The sequence below is a fragment of the Pezoporus wallicus genome, unplaced genomic scaffold (assembly GCF_028554395.1).
Source record: "Pezoporus wallicus isolate ANWC-B61680 ecotype Strahan unplaced genomic scaffold, APGP_CSIRO_Pwel_v1 contig_593, whole genome shotgun sequence".
Classification (NCBI taxonomy): Eukaryota; Metazoa; Chordata; class Aves; order Psittaciformes; family Psittacidae; genus Pezoporus; species Pezoporus wallicus.
In genome coordinates, this window is record NW_026642342.1 from 8829446 (window position 1) to 8843341 (window position 13896).

A 13896-nucleotide genomic window follows, 5' to 3' on the forward strand; every position below is an offset into this window, starting at 1 on the left:
TACCTCCCCGTTCAGTCACTGCTGGCTCAGGGGTTTGAACAGTGAGGATGTTTGCTTCCCAAGCCAGTATTCAATGCATTGTGGGTAGGGCATGCAATCATAGAATCACAGAATAGTTAGGGTTGGAAAGGACCTTAATTTCATCCAGTTCCAACCCCCCTGCCATGGGCATGGCTAATCCCTGCTCATATCTGGAAGCAGGACTATGTGGTGGACTTCCCATCACTGGGAACAGAGTACTCATCAGGGAACTCACTGTATGCATGTGTGGACCCATGCTCATGTGCCCATAACCCATCTTACCTTGGGGGTTAAGGGTTTCTCTCGAGAGGGCCAAGAGACTGATTTCAGCAACCGAAGCTTGAGCTCTGTAAACCCCAGGTCCTCAAGCATGGAGACAGTGTTGTGCCATGCATGGCCTAGATGTCTGTACAGGCTGGCTTTTGGCTGATGGTTTTTGCCACCTTGACTTGCATTCAAGCACCTTGGGAATCATCTGCTGGGGAGCTGCCAGTCACATGCTGCTGCTGTTTAGGTCTGGGTCATGCACAGACATGTAGGGGAAAGCATTCCTCTCTTCTGTCTCCTTATCTGCCCCAGAGGAATGCAGCGTCTCCTTCATTTCGTGCACATATACTGTTGCTAGGAATGGCCAGGGCAAACCAAGCTTCTGAAGTTACTCTTTTTGAGTTGAGGAGAGGGGGATGCTAAAGAGGAGCTGATGATTTTGGGGGTACTCCCTGATCTTTCCTTACCCCCAGCAGACTGAGAGGTATTTCCTTATGTGTATGTGTAGTTATGTTCTGGTGTCCCCAGTGTAAGAAGGATGTGGAGCTGTTGGAACAAGTCCAGAGGAGGCCACGAGGATGATCAGGGGACTGGAGCACCTCCTATATGAAGACAGGCTGAGGAAGTTGGGGCTGTTCAGCCTGGAGAAGAGAAGGCTGCGTGGAGACTTCATAGCAGCCTTCCAGTACCTGAAGGGGGGCTATAGGGATGCTGGGGAGGTACTCTTCATTAGGGACTGTAGTGACAGGACAAGGGGTAACGGGTTAAAACTTAAACAGGGAAAGTTCAGGTTAGATACAAGGAAGAAATTCTTCCCTGTGAGGATGCTGAGGCGCTGTCACAGGGTGCCCAGAGAAGCTGTGGCTGCCCCATCCCTGGCAGTGTTCAAGGCCAGGTTGGACGGAGCTCAGAGCAACCTGCTCTAGCGGAAGGTGTCCCTGCCCATGGCAGGGGTTGGAACTGGATGAGCTTTAAGGTCCCTTCCAACGAAACCAGTCTGGGATGTTATGATTCTATGACAGAATTCTCCATCTACATAGGATTCTGCCTGAAATTGGAAATACTGGGTGCTCTGGAGCAGAGACCCCTGCTCCTGATGGGACCCTGACCAGCTGAGGACAGGTAGGTGCTACCCAAAAGCATCTCCAGACTGCTGGGCCAGGGGTGTGCCATTGGCAGGCAGATCCCTTCCTGCTCAGACTTGCTTCCCGATCCCAGCAGTGCTGCAGGCTGGCTTTCTACAGCTGGAGCAATGCCTGCCCCGCTTTTAGGGAAGGAGAACTGTCTGCGTGCTGGGAGAGGCCCCTCTGATCTGCATGCCAGGAGCTGGATATAGACACAGACAGTTGGATGAAAGGTGAAAGGTGTGTAAAATTCCAACCCCCCTGCACAGCCAAGGGACTAGGATTAAAGCTGTGAAACCAAAGAAACACTTTAGGCTCCATCTGGTGTAGCCATATTTCTCCCCCAAAACAGTGGGAATTGAGAGATCATAGGCTCTAACTGTCCTCGTGTTTCATTTTGGAGCAGTCAATGTGGTTTTGAAGCAAGTTTCCAGATGGTCCTTACTCTTTACACACCGTATTGGTCAAAGTTCTTTTGCTCACAAACTGTGTTCATTGTGGTGAAAACTAGATCAGAAGCTCTGCTCTGAGCTTGTCCCAGATGTTTTCCAGCTGTGGAGGAGGATGTGGTAGTCAGAAGCAGCACCTGGTCCTCTGGGCAGCTGTGAATGACAGGCATGACCCAGGTTTTGGTCAGGGCGACTAAGTCTAACTGGAAGCAACAAGTTGGAGCAGCATACGTGGTAGACACAGAAGCCTCAAAACAACTGCTTCAGCCACCTGACCTCCTCTATTTGCTTGATTTAGACACTGCCCTTGCGCTACATGACCTTGAGCCCCTGGTGAGCAGTGGCCTCAAGTGGGTGTTGAAGTTTAGGTCTCCAGGGACCATAGGTCATCGCGCTTGTGTCCCACACCTACAGCTGCAGAATGGCCTGAGCTGAAGTGTTTGCAGGCTCCTCTTTGCCAGGGCAAGGGCCAAGTGTTTCCTTGTGTGGTAGGGTCAGCATGGGCTGTCAAGAACACAGGCCGCTCTTTCATACATTAGGTGTTTCAGAGAATGGCCAGAAGGGTTTTCCTCCTCCGTCTCTGCTGAGACCTCCATCAGGACAGAGAAAGGGGTTTTCCTGGGGCTGCTGTGGTCTGGAAGGTAATTGCAGCCACCTGGGATCCCTTGGGAAGGCCCCTGCCACCCTTTCCGGTTGTTAAATCACCTCCACTGGAGAAGATCAGGGTGTGGGAGGTACTGGGGTTGTTCATTGGAAGTCTTTTGCTGGAGGTGAGGTGTGTTGCCCTGCCCTGCCTCACTGCCAGCAGTGCTGCTGTGCTCAGGGCCGGGCACTGTGCTCTGGCTGTGCCGAAGCCGGGCTGAACCTACCCAGCAACTACATTGTGCCAGGGAATACCCCTGCGAGCACCTCCTAACCACCTTTAGGTTCTGTCCTTCTGACCTGGCAGCCTAACCAGCAAACAAGTACTCAGTGCAGTGCCAAGGCTTCCTCGCTCCTCCTTGCCCAGCTGCAGATCTCCTCAAATCACACACTTCCCAAAGGAATCACTAGTGCCCGGAGTGACCAGGCATCACCTCTCTCAGGAAGGGGCAGAGATGCTGAGCAGAGGCTGCTGCTCTGATACAGGCATCACCTCCAGTTGGTTGGTAAGGGGCTAGGACTGGAAAAAAATTCCTTGTGGAAGAAACAGAGGGTCAATCTGCAAAACCAAGGTATCACCCAGCCACAGCTTCGCCTTCCCAAGCACAGCTTCATGCTTTCATGGTGCCTTTATGCCAGCTGTGGGAGGACCACCAGTGCCTGACCTGATGGGGATGTATGGGGTGAGTTCAGACAGGACTGATACTGTGCATCGTGTGAGCTGGGCAGTTCTGATGGGGTAGCACAGCCTGGGGTAACCATACCATTGCCAACACAATGAGAGAGCAGCTGGGTGGTGCAAATTAGGTGGGAAGTGTGGATCAGGCAAGGCTGAGAGCAGGGAGAAGGCTGGGCCATGCACTGCCTGCACCGTGGGGAAGGTTCCAGTTGGTACAGAGGGACTTTGAAGAAGGAAAGTGCCGAAGCTGGGAAGACAGTGGAGAAGAGATTCACATGATGGTTGGAGAGGTGCTTTTCAGTCCTGCCTCATCTCTTTAATCTGTGCAATCACTGGCATCTTGCTAGTGCTTGTGATCTAGAAATCTCTGAGATTAATATACTCATCACCCCCAAACATGAGACTGGATAAATTCAGGTGTGGAGCAGGTGGAGGTGAGAGTTGGTCTTAGAACAAGATCAGCTCTCTTGTGGGGCCACGCTTAGCTGCTGCCCCACACTACACTGCTATAACTGTGTCTGCCCTGAAAAGCCATGGGGCAATTGACACCAGGTCCAAAGCTGTGGCCGAGGTAAGGTGTACTGGTAGGCTCAGGGCTCTTCTCCAGTGTCTTTGGTTTGCGTTGGAAAGCATTTTCTACTCATGGGTTCTTGTGGATAAGGTTAGACAAAACCTTGGCCTGATGCAGAGGTCTTCTCATAGGTGTGTATTCATGGGTGCAGCACCAAACTATGGGAAATGCCAGGAGGCATTGGTCTCCTTTTCCCCAGAGGATTTTGACAGCAATGTGACTGGTTTGGAGAACCTGTCTGTCCAGGTATTGCTTTCGATGCATTCAGTGGTCTGGATGGTTCTTCTATCTCACCTATCAATATCTCAGCACTTTGAGGAGTGCAGGAGGTGGTATGATTGCTATCCCACACAGACTGCTTGTTCTCACAGCCTCTCTGCTGGGAAGAGTGCATATCTTACAGCGCTTCGCTTTGTACTTTAATACTCATGTTGGCTAAACAGGGTAGGGCAAGGGAAGGGCAGGGGCAGAGAGGTTTGAGGTTATGTGGTTGCTCCTGAGTGGTTCTTCTCACAGCTCCAGAGGGACCTAGGAAAGTCCCAGCGCCTCCGCAGAGATGCTCTGCCCTTGCTGTGGGACCTCCTCTGTCCCAGGGAGCTCAGCTGTGGCTCTCCGGGCTCACTTACCTGTCCTGCCTGACATCTGCTCTCCTCAACCTTGAGTAAATACTTACTCTGTCTTTCTCCCTCTCCGCCCGTAGGAGGCGGACAGGAACAGCCTGAGCAGTGGCAGAGGCTGTGACCGTGCAGGGAGGTTGCTGGGGGATAGCTAAGCAGTTTGGAAAGCTCAGTGTGGTAGGAAGTTAGCTGCTCCCTGGTATGGTCCATGCTCCATCCACTGCTTGTCTGGGACACAAAGGAATGGCTTTCCAGAGCCGCTCTGGGGTTTTTCCTCACCTTGTTGTTGTGTTTCTTGTGCAGGGCTTGCTTCTGGCTTCACGATTTTTCTCCATACATCCTGGAGCAAAGGGTGAGGGACACACAGGGGCAAGAGGGTGTTTTTAAATACACACGGTGTGCCAGGACCATGTGGGAGCTGCTGTATCCATACCCAGAGAGGATAAAAGTGGAAAGGTGAGCACTTCATTATATGGCTGTGGAAGGCAGCAACCCGGCTCTTTTCAGCACAAGACAGCATTTCTGTTGGAGCAACAAGACCAGCCGCTGAGTTTCTCCTCCCTGCAAAGAAGTTTGCAGCTCAACCACCTAGGCCTGTTCTGCAGAGGAAGCTTCAAGGTTGTGGGTTTAAAACAAGGTCATACTGTCATGGCAATGTGAGTGAGAAATGCTCCTACAGCAGATGGCTGCTGTGTGGGTACGCTCAAGGGGTGCTGGGTAGGGGCAGATGGAGAGAGGAGAGGATTTTAGGAAGCTCCTAATGAAGGAAGGGGTAGCTTAACGGGGGTTTCTTCATCCTTCCTCTTACCCCAGTGAAGCCCTTCCCTGCTGAGCAGCTTTCCCACAGCCACAAAGCTTCTGCCCTGCTGTTTCCCCTGGCCTCCTTGGGAGGAGAAGCTAGAGACAAGCCATTTTCCCAGCTCTCTTTGAGGGCATTTTCTATTTGGTAGAGCAGAAGGGACAGTCCCTCAGCCCCAAAGAAGAGCCCCTTTGAGCTGCTTCTAGAGGACCAGATCTCTCTGTGGCAGTAGATATGGGACTGATTGAAGAAGTCCATTTGCTTCTTGGGGTTAGCCATAGAAAACTTGACGATGCATTACCATGCTATTTAACTCCAAATGGATAGGATTTGTGACACCTAAGGCAGGGCCCATAGGAGAGTCTCAGAAGCAGAGCAAGTTCCCAGGCTCCCAAGTCTGTGGTGATGACTCAGGCAGCAAGCCGTGCTCTCACCAGGGCTGAGATTTATAAATGAAGCATCCCATCAGAGCAGAATGGCTTCAGCTTCTTCTGTAGTTCATGAGGATGTGAAAGCCCCGAAGGTTAGGTTCTCAACACATTACTTCTCATGAGATGAACTCTGAGCATGTCCCTGTTAAGACAGGAATGTATACAGTGGAAGCTGTGAGATAATGGCACATATGGAGGTAAAGTCTTTGCTGTTGTGCTGTTGGTGGGTTTTCTTTCACTTCCCTCCCTAGAGGAACACTTCACTAGTGAGCTATAAGCACTTGCAGTGAGGTTCAGAGCAGTTTGCAAATGTTTTGCCCTGGCATTGCTTTCACATGGGGTTTTACAAGGTGCTTGTTTGTGAGTGTGGAGGATTAGGGGACCAGGAGCCCCTCCACAGCTCCTCTTTGCCACTGTGAGCCCTCAATAAAGAGGTTAACTGGAAGTCTGGCTCATTTTTAAGCAGCATACCTGAATCCCCAGGGCATTTTGGCCTGGTTGCTGTGGGGACTGTGTGGGTGAGAAAGAAGTTGCTCAAGTGCACTGAGGGTGGGAAGAGGAGTAAGGGAAAAGGCAGGAATGTTCAGAAGCCCAGAGGGTTGTGTGTATCTGGGAGAAGATAGTATGGCAGCGCCATGAGTTCTCTCATGTACTTGTAAGCCTCCGTACCTTCTTTGTGGGAAAGGATTTGGTCCTGTTTTCTGGAAATAAGTAGGAGTTTTCCACTTGGATTCCATGAGAGCTGGTCTGGGAGCACAGTTTATGTAAAGGTTTGGACCCATTTCACCTTATCCTATCACTGCAGTCCCTGATGAAGAGGATCATCCCATCACAGGCTTGTATAAAGCTGCTGGTGCTTGCTGCAGATGTGAAAATAGCATCTGTAGGGGCCCTGCTGCTGTGTGTAGAGCATGTGTGATGGTGCAGCTTCAAAGACTGAACCCAGGACACAATGACAGTGCTATCTACTTTGCATTAGCCAGCTGGCTGGGGGAGCTTCTCTGTGTCCCCTTTTTCTCAGGAAGAAGATGCTAGTAGCTGGCAATGTGGTTTTGGGAGAGGCGCCTATGTTCAAGAGCAAAATATGGTTGCTCTTGTATAGCCCTGGTTTTGGTAAAACCGCGTGGGTTTGAAGTAAATACGTAATTCCTTTGTCAAACACCATTAATACCTGAAACTGGCGCATATGAAGTGGTATGAGTAATGTTCTGCTTTTCTGAAGAAGTGTTTCTTTCCCTGGAAACTAGGGACTCGCAACAGATTCCCGCAGCATTCGCTGCGTAAGCGGCAGGGAGATAACAGAGAAGGTCACCATTGGCCGCAAAGGAAGGCAATGAAAAATGAGTGTCCTGAACTAAAACTGTTCCCGGACGTCACTGGCCATGGATTGCACTCACACTGTTCTATTTATAAAAGCCCTCTGGCCAGCAGCGATGTGACCCTTCCCTCTGCACCCTGCACAAGAGAAACCCTGAACTGATTAGAAACAGGAAACAATAGAACTCACCAACCGCAAAGTAAGCAAGCAGGGATGGTGAGAAATGCCTATCTCCCACTGACCTCTTTCCAGCACAGTAATCACAGCCGATCACTGCAGTCACTGGGGATTTACAGCTTTTAGGGGGAAAAGTACGTTTTTGAGTTGGTGCTATCAAACCATAGTGAATATTTTTACTACAGCCTCTCCCAGCAGAACAATAAGGTGGCCTCAAGTGCCATGAGATATGTTACTGACACCATCTAGAAGTAAAAGAAAACTTCAGGCCTGATCTTGGGCAAGAAGCTGCTCTTCTTGCCTGCCCCATTGGTGTGCAGAGCACAGCTCTGGGTGATGGATGTTCCTCTGGTGAGGGCGGCCATAGGTGCTTTATCTAAACTCAGCAGTTATGTGTGATAATGAACTGGGAAGGTCTTTAATGTCTCTTCCAGGATTTGTGGTTTGCTTTGCCTGCTTGTTTTCTCTGCCCATGAGTATTCTGTGTGCTTGGCTGCAGGGATTTGTGCAGGCTGGCCACAGCTCCCACCCTCATCTGGATCTTTGTGCTGGGATGATCCTCTTCATCAGGATTGTAGTGATAGGACAAGGGGTAACTGGTTAAAACTGAAACAGGGGAAGTTCAGATTAGATCTAAGGCAGAAATTGTTCACTGTGAGGGTGCTGAGGCACTGGCACAGGGTGCCCAGAGAAGCTGTGGCTGCCCCATCCCTGGCAGTGTTCAAGGCCAGGTTGGACACGGGGGCTTGGAGCAACCTGCTCTAGTGGAAGGTGTCCCTGCCCATGGCAGGGGGTTGGAACTGGATGAGCTTTAAAGTCCCTTCTATCCCCAAGCAGTTTGTGATGCTATAACTCTATGATAGGGTTGTATTTTCTGCATTGGTGTTCACTGCAAAGGTTACCTTCAGTAAAGGAGGAAGTTTTCAGGCCGAGGGTGGAAACTGAGGTTGTGGTAAGATCTGTACAGCTCTGTGTCTTTACCAGCCTTCTGACCATGAAGCTGAAGAAACCTGCCTTGCCTCCACAGAGCCATGCATAGGCCACTTGTTTCTCCTACCACCCTTACGCCACTGCTCCTAATGGCTTTTCAGGAGGGCTGGATGAAAGGGAGAGCTTCAGAGAAAAAGATGCTAAACCCAGAGGTGATGGATTTCACTCCTTCAGCATGCCATCGAATAGATCCCGCTGTATAATGAACCCCTCTGAACTGCAGGTCCGTTAATTTGTATGTGTGGTGTTTGTTTAAGTTCTCCATGCTCTTTCATTTGAAATGTGAGGAGCTTTTAAGTGCCTTTGAGATGGAGAACTCAGAACAAATGTTGCCCTGCAGATTTGTCACAGTCTCCTTGGTCGAATTTGCAGGGAATTTTACCTTCTGCCCTTTAGATTATCTCCGCCATTCCCTTGTAAGTACAAGCTAAAGCATCGACCCAGGCTCATAAACCCAACTCCTGATTTCTTTTCTCTTTTGGAGCAACCTACTCTAGTGGAAGGTGTCCCTGCCCGTGGCAGGGGGTTGGAACTGGATGAGCTTTAAGGTCCTTTCCAACCCAAACCAGTCTGGGATTCAGAAATAAACCATTTCTGAGAGAAGAAAACAAAAGCAGATCCTCAAGAACTGTTTATTCAGAGTAGACAGGACAAGGCTGGGAGAAATATCAGTTGTTATCTTCCAAAAGTTGATTTAGAACTTTCAGTTCTGGAGACAAAAGAAATAATCCCTAAATATAACTATGTGTTACATACATATATACACGCAGCTCACTGGTTTAACCATCATGTCAGGATGTCTGGGTTTGGGAAGAGCAAGGCCAGAGTAAGCAATCCAGAGAGCATTTCTAAACAGCCCTAATGGTCCATAGTATCTCCCTTTCTCTATTTCTAATCACAGCAGTGTTCTTACAGGAATCAGAACCAGCATCTCCTTCACCTGCACTGAGATAATAGTAAAATTAAAAAGGAGAAGACATGGGCAATTTCCACCTTCATCCAACACAGTGATCTCAGTGGCTTATGTGAGACCTGAGAGCTAAGCTTGATGCCAGAGAGTCTCATTGCTTGTTGTCTTTTATTATTGTATCATTATTAATAGGAAGTTTATTTTAAGGATGTAAGCAAGCTGTATAATCGATATACACTAAAGAGCACAAGAGGATTCTATACAATAATTTAGATGTATTAAATAAATAAAACAATAATAGCAGCCTTCTACAATGCAGGCTACACATAGGTTTACTTCGGCTTGAAGTACCCTGGTCTTTAGTACACCTACAGGAACAGACTTGCTCCACAAGTGTTTTAAAGAAACATATCTATAAGATACATACGTAAGAGTGTCTAAGGTTAGGATGAACGTTTTAAAACTCACTTTACCATGGTCTCCACATATCTAATGACCCCATTCTAGGGTTGTTATGGGAAAAATTGGGCTGCAGGACCTGTCTGGGAGGTGCAGCATCAGCCTGGCTGAAAGCAGACAGCAGTGGCAGCTGGAAGGAGTTTTTGGAAGCCTGCTTGTTCTCCACAGCATAGAAATGCTCCTGTGATGGGTTTGTGCCCCGTGTGCTCCCCTTAGGGCTCGGGGGGCCTTTTGGTGTCAAGAGAGGGTGCTGGGTTGGGCTCAAAGACCTTAATGCTGCTTTGCAGGCATCTTCACCCGACCTGGGCAAGGATTTGAGCAGATGGTTCAAGAGGCGCGCCCCGAGGGTCTTGTCCATCCACTCACAGGTGAGGAGGAGGTTGTGCACCTCGTGCATGCACTGGATGTACCCGGTGCTGTACCGCTGCTGGGCTTCCAGACCCACTTTGGAGTCAGCTGCATTGGAGAGGGGACAAAGGGGAGTTGGTGAGCAGGTAAAAGCTGCCCAGTGTGTTCCTGCTTAGAGGCATACACCAGGTCCTTTTTAGGAGGGCTTGTTGTGGAAGGATGAGGGGTGATGGTTTTAAACTAAAAAAGGGGGGATTCAGGATGGGTGTGAGAGGGGAATTTGTTGCAATGAGGATGGTAAAACACTGGCACAGGTTGCCCAGAGAGGATGCACTGTCCCTGGAGACATGCAAGGCCAGGATGGATGTGGCAACCTGATCTAGTTGAAGGTGTCCCTGCTTATTGCAGGGGATTGGACTGGATGAGCTTCGAAGGTCCCTTCAAACCCAAACTATTCCGATGCTATGGTTGTATGTTTTGCATACGCACAGATGGGCTCCCTGAGGCTCATTGCAGAAGCTGACTGGGCTTTACTCTAAGTTGAATCGTTTGCAGGGCTTTGGTGGGCACCAGGCATCCAGCCAGGGTCAACCCACCACAAAGGGGAAGGTAATGCAGAGCGAAACCAGACTGAAAAGCAGAAATCGGCTCTGGAAGGAGAAAACCCACCTTCCGTGGGTTAACCAGTGCCCAGCTCCATCTCCCCATCTAGTGGAGAAACTCAACCCGAGCAGCCGGGCGGGCCTCATCGGGTTTGAAAGATGCTTTTGACTGTGCTCGCAGGGTGGGGAACCAGGCACTCACCCATCAGCTTGCTGCTCTGGATGTTCTGGAGGTGCTTCACAGTCATTTCGAGGATGTCTGCTTTTTCCAGTTTAGACTGCTGATAGGGAAAGAGTGCAGCGGTTAGAACAGTTTGTACCACATCCAGAAGAGACACCCTTGTCGTGCCCCACCCCCCACCCGAAAAACAACCCCCCACCAGCAAAAAGATAAAAACCAGCATAAAAATAAGCACTTACATCCAAGTGAAATGCACCCACAACTGTCTCCTTCAGCTGGTCCAAGCAGTTATTAATCCTTTCCCTTCGTTTCCGCTCAATGAGGGGTTTCCGTAACTGGCAAGGAAAAGAAAAGGAGAGAGGAAGAAATGCAGTTGATGTTTGTTCTTCCTATCTCTGCTGCAGTTCAGTGAGGTCGGAAAGCCCCATCCCCTGCATGACGCCAGTGCAGGGTGGCACAATGCTCGGCAGGGGCAAGAGATGGATGGAGAGTGTGCATCTCTAACTCATGGCTCATGGCCTAACCCTTATATACTCTAAACTCCTTCACTTCCACTCATCTTAAGCAGAGTTTACCTAAATGAAACACAGAGGAGCCTTTCTAAGATGGAGAAAGGAAGCAAAACAAACACCCACATCGGTTAAAATCACAGAAAGCATCTTAAGATGACAAAGCAAGTCCCCTTTCTCTTTCTTAGAGGATGCCCATAGCCCCGCACTCATCACTCACATGCCCCACACCAGCAGCCAGGCATGGGGCTGCTGTTGCAGCAGTGTGAAGGGGACCTACCTTCCTCTCCTCCTTGGTGCTGGCCAGCTTGTGGGTGCTGCCGGAGGTGGCCGTGGCGGTCATTGTAACCCAGGCACTGGGAAGGACGGGATGGGATGGGACGGGACGAAGGCAGTCAGGCAGTGGGTCTCTCGTTCCCGCGCTGGGCTCTTTGCTGCTCTGCTGCTCCTGTGCTGTATTTATAACCCAGAATTAGCATGTGAAAGGGGACTTGCCTTGGCGGGACTTCTTTTCCCACACGAGGGGTCGAGCCCGGAGGTTTGTGGCCATCAATCAAAGCTGACAGGTCACTGCTTCCTTACAATGACCAAGCCGCCCCCCCCAAACGGCGACAGATGTCCAGCCTCTGACGCCGGGCTTTGGAGGCGGCTTTTGTTAGGGAAGAAGGGAAGGAAAATGGGCGCGCTCTGAGCAGCTTGCACAGCCCCTTGCTCAATTTCCACACATTCCCAGGGAGGGAAACAATAGCCGGGAAGCGGTTGAGTTACACCTGGGAAAATGCCTTCTGCCCAGCTCTTCCCCCTCTGCCTCTTGAAGTGTTGCCTATTTGTACCTGCTAACCATTTCACATCTTTGAAGAAGACTCTTAATTTAATCATCAAGTACTGGAGCCCGGAGTTCCTGCTCCCAGGGATTATTATTACAAGGTAATGTTGATTGATTAAAACCTGTTGACAGCAGATACCCATAGGAATGTGGTTTTGATCACAGACATCCTCAAGGGAAAACACAAAGACTTTATCTTCCCTTTGGGAACTCGAATTCTCTGTTGCGCATGGATGGATGTAGGAAATGAGTAACTCTTCTAGTTTTTGGCTGGTGTGTAGAATTGAACACTAAACAGACAGGCCCTTACAGATGCAAACAAACCTAGAGGTGAGTTAGTTCTATGGAGTTTTTACTTCTGTTATGTTTTTCCCCTATGTGGCAAGGAGGCCTGTGTGGCATTGGGAGGAAAGGTGTTTTTCTGTTTGCTCCTCTGAAACACTAGCGCAGAAGCAGAGGGGCCGTTGGAGGACACTTGGCACGGGGTGAGAATGTGCTTTGATGCTTCCTCCCTTCTGTTTAGTTCAGGGGGGAGGTATGAAGGGATTTTTCATGACCGTACTTTTGCTTTCTGATGGTTGCTTTGCTAATGAGCAGGATTTGGCAGTGTCCTGTTGAGTCCCGCAGGTGAATACCTTTGGGTTGGTGTTGAATATGTCACCTTTTTGATACGGAGACGAAGCAGCCGCAGCGGTTCAGAAGCACCGCAAGCCAGTGGGATTTCCCAGCTCCCTCTCCCTCCTCCAGCCCAGGGTAGGGATGTGCCCCAGTGATACCAGCGAGGACATCACGTCCCTTGCTGAAACGCTGTGGGTGTGTGTGTGAATGCAAACATACCTGCACGCCCTGCTGCCGGGCTCAGCGTGGAAATGTGGCCCCAGACGTGGTATCTCGCAGTTGACTGGTTTTATAAGTGTCCTACTTGGCAAGGCCCTGAGATGGGCTGGTGCGGTTGTTGCACCGGGAGAGGAGGGTTTGGGAGGGGAAGGTTGATAACTTGTCCTTAGTGCCAGGTAAAGGGAGCAGGGATGGGCTCCTTATCTCAGGTGTGTCCCGTGCAGTGAAAGGAGATCCCACCACCCCTCATGCAGCCATTCCGGCTTGCTCACCAATGAAAACTTGTGTTGTACAAGGTTTTTCCAGCTCACGTGGGAAGTGGAGTGTTGCCAGTGTTTATACAAGGTGTATCTGCATTGCCACGCAATTCCCATGGCTCAGCATGGAAGAGGCAGCAGCTGCACTGGGGTAGGGGCACAAGGAGTGGCTGCATCCCTGGCTCTGGGCACTCTGCTAGGGTGCTGGAGGCTGGGAGTGCTGCCTATCACACAGCTTCTACCTGGGTTTGGCTTGGATGGTGGGTGAGGAAGAGAAGTCCCTCCACAAACACTCTTCCACCAGCACCTTGTGTAGATGTTAAAGGTTGTTTTCTTTCTTCAGGGTGTGAAATGTACACAAACAGCAAACAAACTTTCAAACAGGTCTCACCCCTTTCTCTTTTCCTAATTGGAAAGCCCAGGTAAAAAGAGAGGGTTTGCTGATGAAGGAGCATCCATTTTCAGTGAAACCTGGAAGTGTGCAATGCAAAAGGAAAGCAGGAATTTGAGAGGAAAAGTCTCTCTGGTCTCAGTGGTGGTGGTAGTATCTCCTCCCTTGCCCCCACATTCTTCCTTGGCCTGGACTTGCTGCTCCTGCCTTACTCTCCCTCCTGCTTTCCTTGCCCTGCAAAGGGGATGCCCTGCAAAGGGGATGCTCTGCAAAGGGGATGCTCTACAAAGGGGATGCTCTTCAAGGGGGATGCTCTGCAAAGGTGATGCTCTATGAGAGGGATGCTCTGCAAAGGTGATGCTCTATGAGAGGGATGCTCTGCAAGGGCGATGCTCTGCAAAAGGGATGCTCCCATAGCAAAGTGGCTCCCATGAATCCAGCAGGCAGGGGGGTGATGGTGTCAAGGTGGTGGGTGCTGGGGACAGCCAGGT

At 50.2% G+C, this 13896-nt stretch overlaps 1 protein-coding gene across 2 annotated transcripts; it reads right to left on the reverse strand.

Moving 5' to 3' along the window:
* Nucleotides 1-9154: 9154 nt before the first annotated feature.
* LOC130609874 (transcription cofactor HES-6-like) lies at nucleotides 9155-11472 on the reverse strand. Of its 2 annotated transcripts, none has more exons than XM_057429284.1 (4): nucleotides 11375-11472; nucleotides 10825-10920; nucleotides 10607-10682; nucleotides 9155-9910 (listed from the first exon to the last, which is right to left on the reverse strand). In XM_057429284.1, the coding sequence occupies exons 1-4, from the start codon at nucleotides 11435-11437 to the stop codon at nucleotides 9465-9467; spliced, it is 681 nt and encodes a 226-aa protein (XP_057285267.1). In that variant the 5' UTR covers nucleotides 11438-11472; the 3' UTR covers nucleotides 9155-9464. The 2 variants fall into 2 exon arrangements, with proteins under 2 accessions (XP_057285267.1, XP_057285266.1); XM_057429283.1 differs by having other exon boundaries at nucleotides 10607-10685.
* Between the last annotated feature and the right edge of the window lie 2424 nt (nucleotides 11473-13896).